The 12,724-nt window shown below is 35.4% G+C and overlaps 3 protein-coding genes and 1 long non-coding RNA gene across 10 annotated transcripts; 3 read left to right on the top strand and 1 right to left on the bottom strand.

Annotated features, from left to right (window-relative positions):
* On the bottom strand, positions 706 to 1,636 carry LOC110268090. Its single transcript, XR_002356144.1, has 2 exons — positions 1,506 to 1,636; positions 706 to 1,271 (listed from the first exon to the last, which is right to left on the bottom strand). It is a non-coding gene; the product is annotated as an uncharacterized LOC110268090 (long non-coding RNA).
* On the top strand, positions 932 to 2,023 carry LOC107621692 (NAC domain-containing protein 104). 2 transcript variants are annotated; one of them, XM_016323711.2, is made up of 3 exons: positions 932 to 1,239; positions 1,357 to 1,622; positions 1,700 to 2,023. In XM_016323711.2, exons 1-3 carry the CDS (start codon positions 1,044 to 1,046, stop codon positions 1,877 to 1,879), a joined length of 642 nt encoding a protein of 213 aa, XP_016179197.1. In that variant the 5' UTR covers positions 932 to 1,043; the 3' UTR covers positions 1,880 to 2,023. The 2 variants fall into 2 exon arrangements, with proteins under 2 accessions (XP_016179197.1, XP_016179198.1); XM_016323712.2 differs by having other exon boundaries at positions 994 to 1,239; positions 1,341 to 1,622; positions 1,700 to 2,020.
* LOC107624303 (MADS-box transcription factor 27-like) lies at positions 3,430 to 8,496 on the top strand. Of its 6 annotated transcripts, none has more exons than XR_002355735.1 (13): positions 3,446 to 3,641; positions 3,766 to 3,988; positions 4,878 to 5,156; positions 5,240 to 5,540; positions 5,670 to 5,746; positions 6,215 to 6,277; positions 6,424 to 6,483; positions 6,680 to 6,826; positions 6,902 to 7,068; positions 7,160 to 7,264; positions 7,342 to 7,440; positions 7,947 to 8,027; positions 8,141 to 8,496. XR_002355735.1 is itself a non-coding variant. In XM_021113626.1 (2 exons), exons 1-2 carry the CDS (start codon positions 3,811 to 3,813, stop codon positions 4,247 to 4,249), a joined length of 321 nt encoding a protein of 106 aa, XP_020969285.1. In that variant the 5' UTR covers positions 3,430 to 3,810; the 3' UTR covers positions 4,250 to 4,869. The 6 variants fall into 6 exon arrangements, 1 of the variants encoding a protein (XP_020969285.1); XR_002355734.1 differs by having other exon boundaries at positions 3,449 to 3,641; positions 4,878 to 5,088; XR_002355736.1 differs by having other exon boundaries at positions 3,449 to 3,641; positions 4,878 to 5,088; positions 8,113 to 8,496.
* LOC107620949 (protein FAR1-RELATED SEQUENCE 5-like) lies at positions 9,694 to 11,518 on the top strand. The gene is made up of 2 exons (XM_021113192.1): positions 9,694 to 10,922; positions 11,144 to 11,518. The coding sequence occupies exons 1-2, from the start codon at positions 9,737 to 9,739 to the stop codon at positions 11,491 to 11,493; spliced, it is 1,536 nt and encodes a 511-aa protein (XP_020968851.1). The 5' UTR covers positions 9,694 to 9,736; the 3' UTR covers positions 11,494 to 11,518.

Raw genomic sequence — 12,724 nt, 5'->3', positions numbered from 1 at the left:
AAATATGTCTTCTACTTTAATTTTTATACTTAAAAAGAATGTTAGAAAAGTAACAAATTTTATGATTTGTAGTTATTAATTAATTTTTATTAATATTTTTAATGATGTAAAATTTTATTCAATAGTATAAAATTATTTATTTTTTTTAACGATTAAATACTAATCAAATTTTAATAAAAATACGTGCTGACCTTAAACTTTCTCTATCCTTAATTCTAAGACCTCGCTTATTTTATCATCGCAGCTTTTTATAAATACAATTCACCGTTAGCTTAGAGCAAACAAAAAAATTTATCGCAACCTTGTATTTCGATCTTACAAAAGTAGTAGTACTATGAAAAAGATTATCACCTTTGAAACAATATCCATATATATAGAAAAAGAAAAAGTTAAGCACCTCCAAATTAAAATATTTGTAAATGACGCGTTTATTGTGTAGCTTTGCATGCAAACGCGATACATAATTAACAAGTGGCAAATTGTTATTCCATTGTCATGATTCAATAATTATGCATGTTAAGTTTATAAGAAAAGAATTGATAATTAAATAATTGATTAACGTAAGCAAGAATATTTTAATATTTAAAGAAACACTAATTAATTCCCTATATATTTTCTTCTACTAATATTATTAATTAAGTTTCTATCATTTTCCAAAAAACAATATTGAATTTGGTGTATATCGTCATTGCAAAGTCAACTAACTTGTCATACATATTGTTGAATAATATTGCTGGAAATTAACTTTAGTGTGTGTGTATATATGTGTCTTAAAACCAAAGTAGTTAGCTTTTGTTGTTAGTTTCCTTGGCCGCCTTTAATTAACCTTGTGATATTATGACATGTTCCAAGTACTACCGCCGCCTTTATAATTTCCAGCAATCTATCCATCCATTATTATAGTTAGCTTTTGTGAAAAATAATCAACCCGAATCTTTATCTCTCTACTCAGCATCTCAAACTATATATATAGTGACAAAATAAATGGATTATGGAAGTGTAGTTATTACTATACCAAACTCAACAATTCATACACCAATTCTATGATGATGATGACTACTACTTCTACTACTGCAGATTATGAAAGCGTGAAGCAGCTTCCTCCTGGGTTTTTGTTCTCTCCAACGGATGAAGAACTTGTCCTTCACTTTCTCTATGCCAAGGCTTCTCTTTTGCCATGCCATCCCAACATCATCCCTGATCTTGATCTCTCTCTCGCTCATCCTTCCCAACTCAACGGTATCTTTAACCTACTCAATTTCTTATCACCACTTTTCATATAACAACCAAGTTAACACCTTTTACTTTAAACCAAAATAATTTATTTTAAAATTGAGCAGTGTAAATATTTGGCAGATAAAGCGTTGTCAAGCGGAAATCAATACTATTTCTTCAGCAAAGTGAAGGAAAAAAGAATAACAGAAAATGGGTATTGGAAGGAAATAGGTGAAAGTGAAGCAATATTGTCATCAACGGTTGAGAAGAAAGTAGGGACAAAGAAGAACCTTGTATTCCACATAGGAGAAGCTCCACACGGCATTGAAACCAGTTGGGTCATGCAAGAATATCATATTTGCCGATCCTCTAACATTATTTCTACAAGTAGAGCCAGAAGAAAACACGTAAGTCACTACCCACATCCACTATAGGTTTTTTTTCCTTTGTGAAAATTTACTAACATCTAATTAAATTAAAACAGGATCATCAAATTTGGAGCAAATGGGTTTTGTGCAAAGTGTATGAAAAGAAGGGGTCCGTACGAGGTGTAAACTACTGTAGCGACGATGATGACAGTGGGACAGAGCTATCTTGGCTTGACGAAATTTATCTCTCGTTGGATGATGATCTCGAAGAAATTAGCGTCTCCATTTTAGATTGAACTAGTGAAGTACCCGTGCATCGCACGGGTATGATAAGCATAAGGGAAAGTATGAGGAAACAATACACTTATTGTACAATACATACAATGTGGGTGTAATGGAAATTAAAAATAAATAATGGGTTATTAATTAATTTCATATTATTAATAATTTGAAATTTGAAATTTAAAACTATTTAGAATTAATCTTAATTATAGATTCAAATCAAATATTTAGGTTAAAAATAGAATCTCCCTGACGGCATATTCTCCTGGAGTACACCGTTGCCCCATGCGCTGATTTCCACCTTCTCCAGCAGTCAATTACCCATGCCTGCGTCCTGTTGATCGGCTTCTCCCTTCAGCTCCGATCGAACATTGCACCGCCAACAACGACTAACCAACCAGTGCCGCACTCTCTTCCGCACACAGCGCAGCCGGTTTTGAATACTTCAAAATGGCAGAATCACAAGGAAAGCGTGTTTCAAGCGAGGATCCTCTTTTATGCACGTCACCTAGCCGAAATTCATTAATGGAGGTCGATATAGTAGAACCTCTAGAGTGTGTAGCCTCTGACGATTCAAAAAATTTATCATACGAACAAGAAAACTTAGCCGGCAATGTCGCAGGCCATGCTCACGAGCCGAGCAAGGTGAGCAATTTGGATCCTCAAATTCTGCCATGGATGTTTATCGTGCGTTTAGTTTTTAGGTTTAGTCACAATGTAAAGGAGTATTTTAATTGTATGGTTATTGAAACATGCAATTGTAATAGTCAGTTGAGATGCAAATAAATTTATGGGTGTTTTATATTTAATGGTATCATTACATGCATTGAGGATTAGATGAAATTATTGCATGCTTATATGATTACATCCAGGAAGCATAATTTCGTACGTGTATTGAAGTGAATGATAGTTGTATTTGCACCATGCTAACCATGGAATGTTTAGCTTAGTGTTTTAATCATGTAATAGTATGTTTAAAAGCTAGATCACTGCATATTTTTTTAGTTACATGCTGATATGCTTCCTGTCTTTTATTTTAATATTTTTCATGCTTATATTAGTGCTTTAATCATGTAATAGTATGTTTAAAAGCTAGCTCACTGCATATTTTTTTAGTTACATGCTGATATGCTTCCTGCCTTTTATTTTAATATTATTCATGCTTATATTAGTGCTTTAATCATGTAATGGTATGTTTAAAAGCTAGCTCACTGCATATTTTTTTTAGTTACATGCTGATATGCTTCCTGCCTTTTATTTTAATATTTTTCATGCTTATATTAGTGCTTTAATCATGTAATGGTATGTTTATATGCTCACTGCATATTTTTTAGTTATATGCTCATATGCTTCCTGCCTTTTATTTTAATATTTTTCATGCTTATGGGATTATACACTACAAAAAAAGAGTTTAAAATGGCATTTATATTACGGCGGTTTTAAAGAACCGCCATAATATTCAGGTATTATGGCATTTTATGCTGTTGCCATAATTAAGTTTTCTAAAATTGCATTTTTTGGTGATTTAGGCGGTTTTTAACCGCCATTATCGAAGTCATTATTAAAAAAAAAAAGGCCCAAACCCAAGAAAAACTCTAATGCTGTTCTAGAACTGGTGAAAGTGAAACCCTACAAAAGTGAAGCTGCTCCAATGATCTTCTCAGCAGCGCTCTCCAGCGACTGAAATCGAAAACAACGATCTGCGTGACAATCTTCTCCAGCGCTGCTCCGGTGACGATCTTTTCAGTGGCGTTCTCCGACGAATCGATGCTTTCAGTTTTCACTCTCTTCTGGCTGTTTCTTGAGCTGTCTTTTTAGTTCATTTTTTTCTGTTTTTGACTTTTCTTTTTCTTCACTCTTGGTGAAATTGAAGTTTTGGTTGTTGATCTGTGATGAACAGAAACGGTGATTCTGGATCGAGGAGTTAGGGTTTTGATTGAGAGCGATGGGGAGAGGAAAGATCGCGATAAGGAGGATCGACAATTCCACGAGCAGGCAAGTGACCTTCTCGAAGCGAAGGAACGGTTTCTTGAAGAAGGCGAAGGAGCTTGCAATTTTGTGCGATGCTGAGGTTGGAGTTATGATCTTTTCCAGCACTAACTCTATGATTTCTCCAGTACCAGGTACTCACGATCCTCGTTCTAATAAGCTCTTATATTAGATAGATCTTTTCTTTTTTTTGACTTCTTCGTCGATCCTCGTTCATAATGAATGCTTATGTTGTATTTGATAAAATGACAGGGTTCAATTATAGCTATTATTATGGTTGTCATTATACTGAGGCAGGACCTAGATTTTACTCGTTTGCAAGCTCATGTAAACTCTGCTGGCAGACTCGTACATGCATTGAACTTGTTATGTTAACAATTTCATTACAAATATAGTTGTTACTATGCTCAACCTGCTTCCTAATATTTATAATGATGATGCTCTTGATTTTTCTGCATTTTTTAATTCACGTTTATATTGTTTTGATAAGTTTTTTTTTATAGGCATGAGTCTTCAGATTTAATTATAAGTTCTTTTTTAATTTTATGGCAAGTTCTACTACTAGTAATGTCTTTCCTCCCTGCTACTTCCATTTTGTAATTACTTTAAGGATGTCTTGTGATTGAAAATTAATTCACGTTTATATGGACTGATGTTGGGGAGTGAAAGGGATGTCTTGTGATTGAAAATTAATAATAAATTTCCTTTCTTATTATTTGATTTGATATGTTGTTAACTAGGTATGTGCTAAATCTAAAGTATGCTTCAACTGTTTTCTTTGAAGTGATTAACTGATTTGTATATATTTTTATGTGTGGAGAATCTTAGTTTACATGTGATAGATAAGATAATGTCATTGATAATGAACAAAAGGAAACAAAAAAAAAAGGTGTTGGCTTTGTTTGTGTTGCAGCTATCTAAGGGTGTCTTTTAGTATCTTATTATCTTCTTTTTATTTGTCTTTAGCATGTACTTTGTGTCAATATCTAAATGTGTTTGATGTAATATGCTTATATTCAATAGGTAAAGAAAATGTGTCCAAATGATCCCGATGCAACAAAGAAATTGAAGAAATGTGAAAAGGCAGTTATGAAACTTAAATTTGAAGAAGCCATTACTGCACCAGAGTCTCAAAGGCGTTCAGTAGCTGAATCTATTCGCAGAATGCTTCTATGTTTTCTGATCATTACTGTCCTCTCTATTCTGCTGTGAAACTTCTTGATTGTGGTTCCATGTGAGCTTTTTGAAGTGGCTATTTTTGTTATTTTCTGCATGTTCTTTTTTCTGTCTAATTGTGTGTTGGTAGGTAATCTTTTGTCTTCTATTTGATTCCAGTAAGTTGGGTTTTCTCGTTTAAAAAGTGATGCTTCATGGTTTCAATGCAGAAAGTGGAAGCAAGCTCTAGCTACATTCACCCATCCATCGAGAGGCTACAACAATTGCAAGAAAGAAGTTTACCGGCCTGCATCAGCTTTTGCCAATTCTTTTTTTCCTTTTCCCTTTAAATTGTCAAATTCATTTGTTTGGGTTCCCTTCCTTCTTCTGAGCTTGGCAACTTTTTTATTTAAATTTTAAGTTTTTAACTCATGATATGTTTAATTTGCTTGGTTTTGCATATGCATATAACTTAATCTTCAATGTGGCAAAGAGGTTGTCGCAGGAGATTGATGCATCGCATCAGCGAAGGTGGGACTGTGTGATTGTTAATCGATATCTGCATGATCTTTGGGACTCTGATTTTAAAGGAATAAGTTGCTTGTTCTTTTGTAATTTATCTATATGTTGACTTATTCTGTTTATTTATTCCAATTACAGTAAAACAGGATTTTTTTTTCTTCTCCTTGGCTTCCGCAAGATTCTTTGAAGACTAAAGCCTCCTCTTCGCAGCACAGGTTAGCTTAACATCTCTTTTTCCTTTTGATTTTCCTTTTCTGCACTTATACTTTTATGTGGTCAGATTATAAAATTTTCCTTTTCTGCACTTGTACTTTTATGTGGTAAGATCATGGAATTGGATTCATTACTCATTCATGGTGGACTTTAGTACCTTGCGGCTCAGTTCTACTACTACTACTTTCTGCACTGTCAAAAATCCAAAAAGATGATTTCATATATTGTGACACCAAGTCAAAGCTGTGCTGTTTGTATATATAATCCTATATACATATTCAGTTTCACTTATGTTGTTCAGTGTTCAGTGATGAAAAAGTTTTGGCTCCTATTCTTTTTCTTGTACATAGATTTTCTGACCCAATTTTTCAAAGAAATTTTTATTTTTTTTAACTAGTATCTTAAATCACAGGCTACTTTTATATTTATATGTATCTATATATTGATCTATACATTTTGCTACTTTTCAGTGTAAAGAGATCATGAATTTTGTGGTAGCACCAAGCTGAACAAATTATTTTCACTTTAATCAGGTGAGAATATAATATGATTAACACTTAATTAGTTATCTAATTCTAGTCTTGTTCATCATTTTCACTTTTACCTGGTTTTCTTTATCTTATATATGTTTGAAGAGCATTATTTTCTTATCTATTATATATGTTGTCTAAAACTTTAGTGACTGGTGTGATATGAGTTTGGAACTGGAAGAATTATTGAATCTGATCTCCTCTTTTTGGTAAGCCACATCTAAAATCTTTGTTCATCACTGACCCTATAGAATGCTACGCTATCTATATCTCTTTTTAAGGGGCTTAATCTTCTTTAAATGTTGAAACCTCAAACCTTTATAAACCATGATGATATTAATAAGGACTAGAAATTACCTGTATAAACCTCAAACCTTAGTTATACTATATTTTTCACCTGATCAGGTGTGATCTTGCTGGTTTGGAAGATGCATTAGTGAAGCGTGTGATGATCACCCCAGAGGAAGTTATTAAACGGAGCCTCGATCCGCAAAGCACAGCAATAAGCAGAGATGGCTTGGCCAAAACAATATATTCTAGACTCTTTGACTGGTAATTAAAAAAAATATATAATCAAATTCTAGCTATTCAAAACCTGCTCCACTAATGTGTTTAATTTGTTAATAGGTTGGTGGACAAGATTAACAATTTGATCGGACAAGACGCGACTTTTAAATTTTTTATTGGAGTCCTTGATATCTATGGCTTTGGAAGCTTTAAAACCAAAATCAACAGTTGGAACTCCAGCATACATTGCTCCGGAGGTTCTGTCACGAAAGGAGTACGACGGAAAGGTATTTGATAATTTGAGTTGTTTTGACCATTATCAATTCATAGTCTTATTAGAACAGCTTGATTTTGTAAGCACTTTGTCTTATTTTACAGATTGCAGATGTTTGGTCCTGTGGTGTGACCCTTTATGTCATGTTAGTTGGTGCATACCCTTTTGAGGATCCGGAAGATCCTAGAAATTTCAGGAAGACTATTGGGGTGAGCTCTCATCCAACTTTAACAGCTTGAATAATCTTTGTTAGCAGAAAACTCAAACTTTGATCCTTTGGTAACAGAGAATAATAGGTGTTCAATACTCCATACCAGACTATGTTCGCGTTTCTGCAGAGTGTAGGAACCTTCTCTCTCGAATCTTTGTTGCCGACCCTGCCAAGGTATCTTTTAAACTTGATAATTCCTCTTGCCGCAATTTCTATCTAGATTCAGTAATCAAATGATATACTAAATTGAATGGATGAACTAATGAAGTATCATGTACATTTTACATTACTGACACATTGATCATAGCAATAAAAGGTAAAATCATAGTTATCGTAAAGGATAAACATTTTCTTGCTTTGAAAGAATCAATGCATGTATTCATGACAAAGTATCTGTTAGAGAATATTGTCTAGGATATTTGTCTATTAATTAGATTGATAATTTTGTTAATGATAAAATACTAGGCATTCATCGCCTATAAATAGATGGTATCTTGAATCATATTAGACAGTAGACACAGCTATCACACAACACAAATAACATCTTAATATCAAGTTTACTCTTGAGTTGTTATCATGAATTCTAACAGCATCCAAATGAAAAATGGATATGCTAATTTACATCTAGTTTCTAAATTGATTGTTTCTTATCCTTGTTAAAGATTCTATTTTTGATGTAGGCAAGTGGGTAAAGGTTGAGAGGATCAAGAAGAGGATGAAGAAGGGGAAACAGAGAAAATTCCAAGGGTTGAGTTGGATAGGTAATGTATAACAATATTGTAGGTTGCTGAATGATTATTTCTAGATGGGTGGCTCCATTGAGATTTCCCAGATTTGTGTTGGTAGGTAAGGTGTTTGGGTTTTGCTTCTGCAGAAAGAACAGGATGGGTTTTGCTTCTGCAGAAAGAACAGGATGCGTTGTTTCATGCTCCTCATCAGGCAACAGTTACAATATCTCTTGGGAGGCACCGTTGGACGAGCCAGCGAAGCAAAGGATGCTTAAGGTTAAGGAGCCATTAAGTTTACTTATGATGTAATTGCAAGGAAGTGGAAGCGTAACAAGAAAGGATTTGCTCATGAATTTTGACAATATTTACCTTTGTTTAATTTAAAGCTCTTGAATTATGATGGATTCCATGACCGCATTATTCTATTGTTAATTTAAAGAATAATGTTGGCATTAGGTGCTCCTCTTTTTATCCAATCAAGTTTCCTTTGATTGTCTTCCAATCGACTTTACTCTTTCTTTGAATCTTTCCGTTACTTTTAAGAAATCTATTTCACAAATTTGTTGCTTAATCAAAATTAAGCTGCAGGAGTAAAAGAAAACAAGTATAAGGAGGTCATAAGAAAATTGCAAGCTTGGTGTTCCTATTTAAAATAAGAATGAATAAACAACTTGAAAATATCACTTTAAATAGGTGGTTTCATTTTTATTTTAAAAAACATAAAATTGTTATTATAATTAGGTATAAACGGCGGTTAGAAACTCCCATTTTAAACGAAAATGATGTCATTATACTCTGGTTAAACGGCGGTTAGAAACCCCATTTTAAATGAAAACGATGTCATGGCGGTTAGAAACCCCCATTTTAAACAAAAGATGCCACTATATCCTGGTAAAAACGGCGGTTATAACCGCCATTTTAAACAATATAAAAACTGCCGTTTTACGTGGAAATAATGGCGGTTAAAAATTTTAACCGCCATTTTAACCATCAGAAAACCGCCGTATTATCCACTGGTTATTACGGCGGTTTTCAGAAAACCGCCGTAATAACCAGAATGGCGCCCAGAATTCCGGCGTTTCTTGGAGGCGCCATTTTTGGTAAAAATGGCGGTTAGAACCGCCGTAATTTCCAAAAAAAAACTGCCATTTTAACCTTTTTTTTTGTAGTGATATAGTTAATCAAAGATGTGCTTATGTTTTATTGCATCTAAAGAAACGAGTGTGTATATGTAAATATATAGGAAAAGAATTTTGTGGCTGGAGTGAAAAAAGAAGCCACTAAAGGGTGAGTAAGGCCCATAACTATTAGCCAAAATGGAACAAATAATTCCACAAGATTTTCATTAAATGAGAAAAAAAAAACAAATAAATGGTGAAAACTAATTAAATAATACATGAAATGAAAAAAAAAACTCTTTGCTTGATTTGTAGCTGTTGATGTGTTTTTGGTGATTGTTTTAGAGATTGTATTGAAATGAGTTTTGATCAGGATCTTCCTCCTTTTGGTTACTTTGTTTGTTTTGGGAATTTTAGGCCGCGCAGTTGTCGGATGTTACAGATGTTGGAAGTGATGAGATGGAGTTTGGTGATGAGGTATTGGAGTCTAGCTTACTTTTGTGTACTCATAATGTTCATGTTTGATTTGATAACTAATGGTAATTAATTTTTTGTTCGAATTAATATAAAATACAGTTACCAGATCATGGTTGCTTACAAGAAGATGAGATACCAAGAGTTGGAATGCGGTTTGCTCAGTTACAGATGGCTCATGACTTTTATGTGAGCTATGCAAAGAAAGATGGATTTGCAACTAAGATAAGGACGACAACATTTGATAAGATCACAAAGGCTCCCATTAACCAAGCTATACACTGTAATCGTGATGGGATCCGCGAGTCTCGTGTTAAAGCACCAACGCGGAAGAATACGATTTCAGCTGCTGGGTGCAAGGCAAGGATATATGTAAAGTTTGATAAAGACGTGCAAGACTGGGTTTTACTCAAGGTTGACTTGACGCACTCTCACCCCTGTTCACCGAAAAAGGCAGTGCACTACCATGAGTATAGGCAGTTGACCATGCATGCGAAGTGCGTGATCGAGGATAATGATGAGGCTGGGATTCGACCAAACAAGACATTCTTTGCTTTGTCAAATGAAGCTGGTGGCCCCTCTAACTTGGGATTCTCAGAGAAGGATTTAAGAAATTATATAACAGCAAGGCTCCAAACTAGCAATGTGAATGCGGATGTCAGGGAGATGATGAGCTACTTTAGGAGAATGAAGGACATCAATCCGAACTTCTTTTACGCGGTGAAGTTGGACGATGAGTGTAAATTTAAGAGTGCAGTATGGGTTGATGCAAGGTGTAGGGCGTCGTATGAATACTATGGGGACATCGTGTCAGTTGATAGCACGTATAGTACAAATAGGTACGTGGTAGTTAAGTTGGTGTTTTTACCTTTTCTTGATAATACGCTTTTTTATTGTGATTGGCATTTCTTACATCTGGTTGGTTTTTCTGGTAGGCATGGATTACCGTTTGTGTCGTTCGTTGGGGTCAACCACCATGGTAGGTCGACCCTCCTCGGTTGTGCTTTGTTGGGGAATGAAGAAATCGGAAGTTATGAGTGGGTTTTTAGCCAATGGGTGAAGTGCATGGGAACTGCTCCAAAGTGTATCATAACCGATCAATGTCGATCCCTTTACCGTGCGATCAAAAATACTTTACCCGACACACGCCACCGGTGGTGCATTTGGCATATTATGAATAAGCTACCTTCGAAGCTTGGGGGTTACCGCCAGTACGGAGCTTTGTATGGTGACCTAAACGACATTGTGTGGAACTCTCGGACGGAGGAGTCATTTGAAGATGATTGGGCTGATTTTATAGATGAGTACAACTTACATAACAACACATGGCTGTCAGGTTTGTTTCTGTACGATTACTTCTCACGCTTTAATTGGAATTGTTCGGCATCTGAATGTTTAGTTTATCAGTAATTTTGGATGACAATTAGCTGGATGTTCATTATAGTAAACATTTGGATGTTTAATATATCAGTGATTTTGGATGTTCATTTCTCAGGTGTAGTAATATGTTTGGGGTAAGCTTTATTTGCTTAATTCGGTATTATTTATTTCTTGTAGATCTGTATGATGACCGACGCATGTGGGTCCCAATATACTTCAAGGGTGAATTTTGGACAGGAATGCGGAGTACGCAGAGGAGTGAGAGCATGCACGCATTCTACGGTGGATACTTACACAGTAAAACTAGCTTGGTCCAATTTATTCATGAATATGACAATGTGCTTGGAGTCAAGGAGCAGAGAGAACTGGAGGATGATGCTGCAGACTCGAGGGGGGTTATCCCTTGTGCAACTACCTCGCCTATAGAGAAACAGTTTCAGCAAGAATATACCACGAGCATTTTTAGGGATGTTCAAATTGAGTTTGTGAGGAAGGCTAACTGCAGAGTTTCTACAGTTGATGAATAGGGTCCATTGGTCTGCGTGAAGGTGGAAGAGAAGAAACTACTCAACGATACTATTCTATGCGTTCCGTACGATGTTCACTTTGACCGTTCCACACATGAGCTTTGTTGTGAGTGCAATCTTTTTGAGAGTTCAGGTGTGTTGTGCTGTCACTGCCTTGAAGTTTTCCATTCGTATAAAGTGTACAAAGTACCTTCCTGTTATATTCTTCCTCGATGGAGCAAGAAGATAAAGCGCAAGCATACGTATGTCAAAAGTAGCCATGATGTCAGTCGGTCGGATGAGAGTCATGTTGCATTCAGGGGACTGTGTGCACACTTTTATAATGTTGCTCAAGAGTTCCTCGGTGATGATGAAGAAACAGCATTGCTGCATGTTGCTTTGGAAGAAACAAGGGCCAAGTTGGCTACGCACCGTGCCAAAAAGAGGTCCGAGAGCGTGGCAGAGACTCAGACCAACATTGGCTCTCAGAGTTCGAATGATGTCGGTGTTGATGACATCCAAGGCCCACCGAAGGTCACCACAAAGGGCAGGCCAAAGAGTAAGAGGCTCGGCTATGCCCTTGAGAAGTCCATCAAGAATTCAAGACGGAGAAAACAAAAGAATTCACCCCCGGTATATGTTTGGCTTAATCCCAACTTTGTATGCTTATTTGGTATAGTACTATCCTAGAACATAACCATTGGACTTTTTCTTTTTAATTTTTGGCAGGTGGTTCGTCTGCACACATTTCAAGATATAAACCACTGTGCTGTTTCTGGCTTGAATGTTCCCGAACAAGCCGGTGGTTTCATGTCTTTGTTAAGCTCCTTCAACAAAAAGTGGGATTAGTTGTACGAGGTTGTGATAGTGTATATTTTCTCATTTCTGTGTTTATAGGATTCATGTTAGTTTCAAGGTTCTAAGGCAGCTGTTGCAAAGGTCCACATGTTATTGATTGCAAGAACCATTTTTCCATTTGTTAAAACGAAGCATTTTACTATTTTTATTTCGTGTAGACTTCATGTATAACATGTATATTTGATGGTTATTCTGTAACTTAGTATATAGTTTAATAAAGTTGTTTCTGATTTTTACACGCTTGACTATATAGTTTTTCGGTACTTAACTGTTCCTCATAGACATTGTTTTCACGTATTTTTAATGAACTAAAGTGGATGTTCATTTCTATAGGCTTTCAGATGTTCATTTTTACTATAAACAAAGATGGTTATCCGTTAGCATTAGTGACCAC

This window comes from Arachis ipaensis, chromosome B10 (genome assembly GCF_000816755.2).
Source record: "Arachis ipaensis cultivar K30076 chromosome B10, Araip1.1, whole genome shotgun sequence".
Taxonomy (NCBI): Eukaryota; Viridiplantae; Streptophyta; class Magnoliopsida; order Fabales; family Fabaceae; genus Arachis; species Arachis ipaensis.
The sequence above is the reverse complement of the archived record's forward strand: the minus strand, read 5'-3'. Positions and strand labels throughout refer to the sequence as shown.

Bases quoted from the DNA above. Each gene is read 5' to 3' on its own strand.
- LOC107620949 (XM_021113192.1), top strand. From the start codon at position 9,737: ATGCGGTTTGCTCAGTTACAGATGGCTCATGACTTTTATGTGAGCTAT. The intron at 10,923-11,143 runs GTTTGTTTCTGT...TATTTCTTGTAG, and splicing joins TAACAACACATGGCTGTCAG to ATCTGTATGATGACCGACGC.
- LOC107621692 (XM_016323711.2), top strand. From the start codon at position 1,044: ATGATGATGATGACTACTACTTCTACTACTGCAGATTATGAAAGCGTG. The intron at 1,240-1,356 runs GTATCTTTAACC...AATATTTGGCAG, and splicing joins TCATCCTTCCCAACTCAACG to ATAAAGCGTTGTCAAGCGGA. The intron at 1,623-1,699 runs GTAAGTCACTAC...AAATTAAAACAG, and splicing joins GTAGAGCCAGAAGAAAACAC to GATCATCAAATTTGGAGCAA.
- LOC107624303 (XM_021113626.1), top strand. From the start codon at position 3,811: ATGGGGAGAGGAAAGATCGCGATAAGGAGGATCGACAATTCCACGAGC. The intron at 3,989-4,106 runs GTACTCACGATC...ATAAAATGACAG, and splicing joins TATGATTTCTCCAGTACCAG to GGTTCAATTATAGCTATTAT.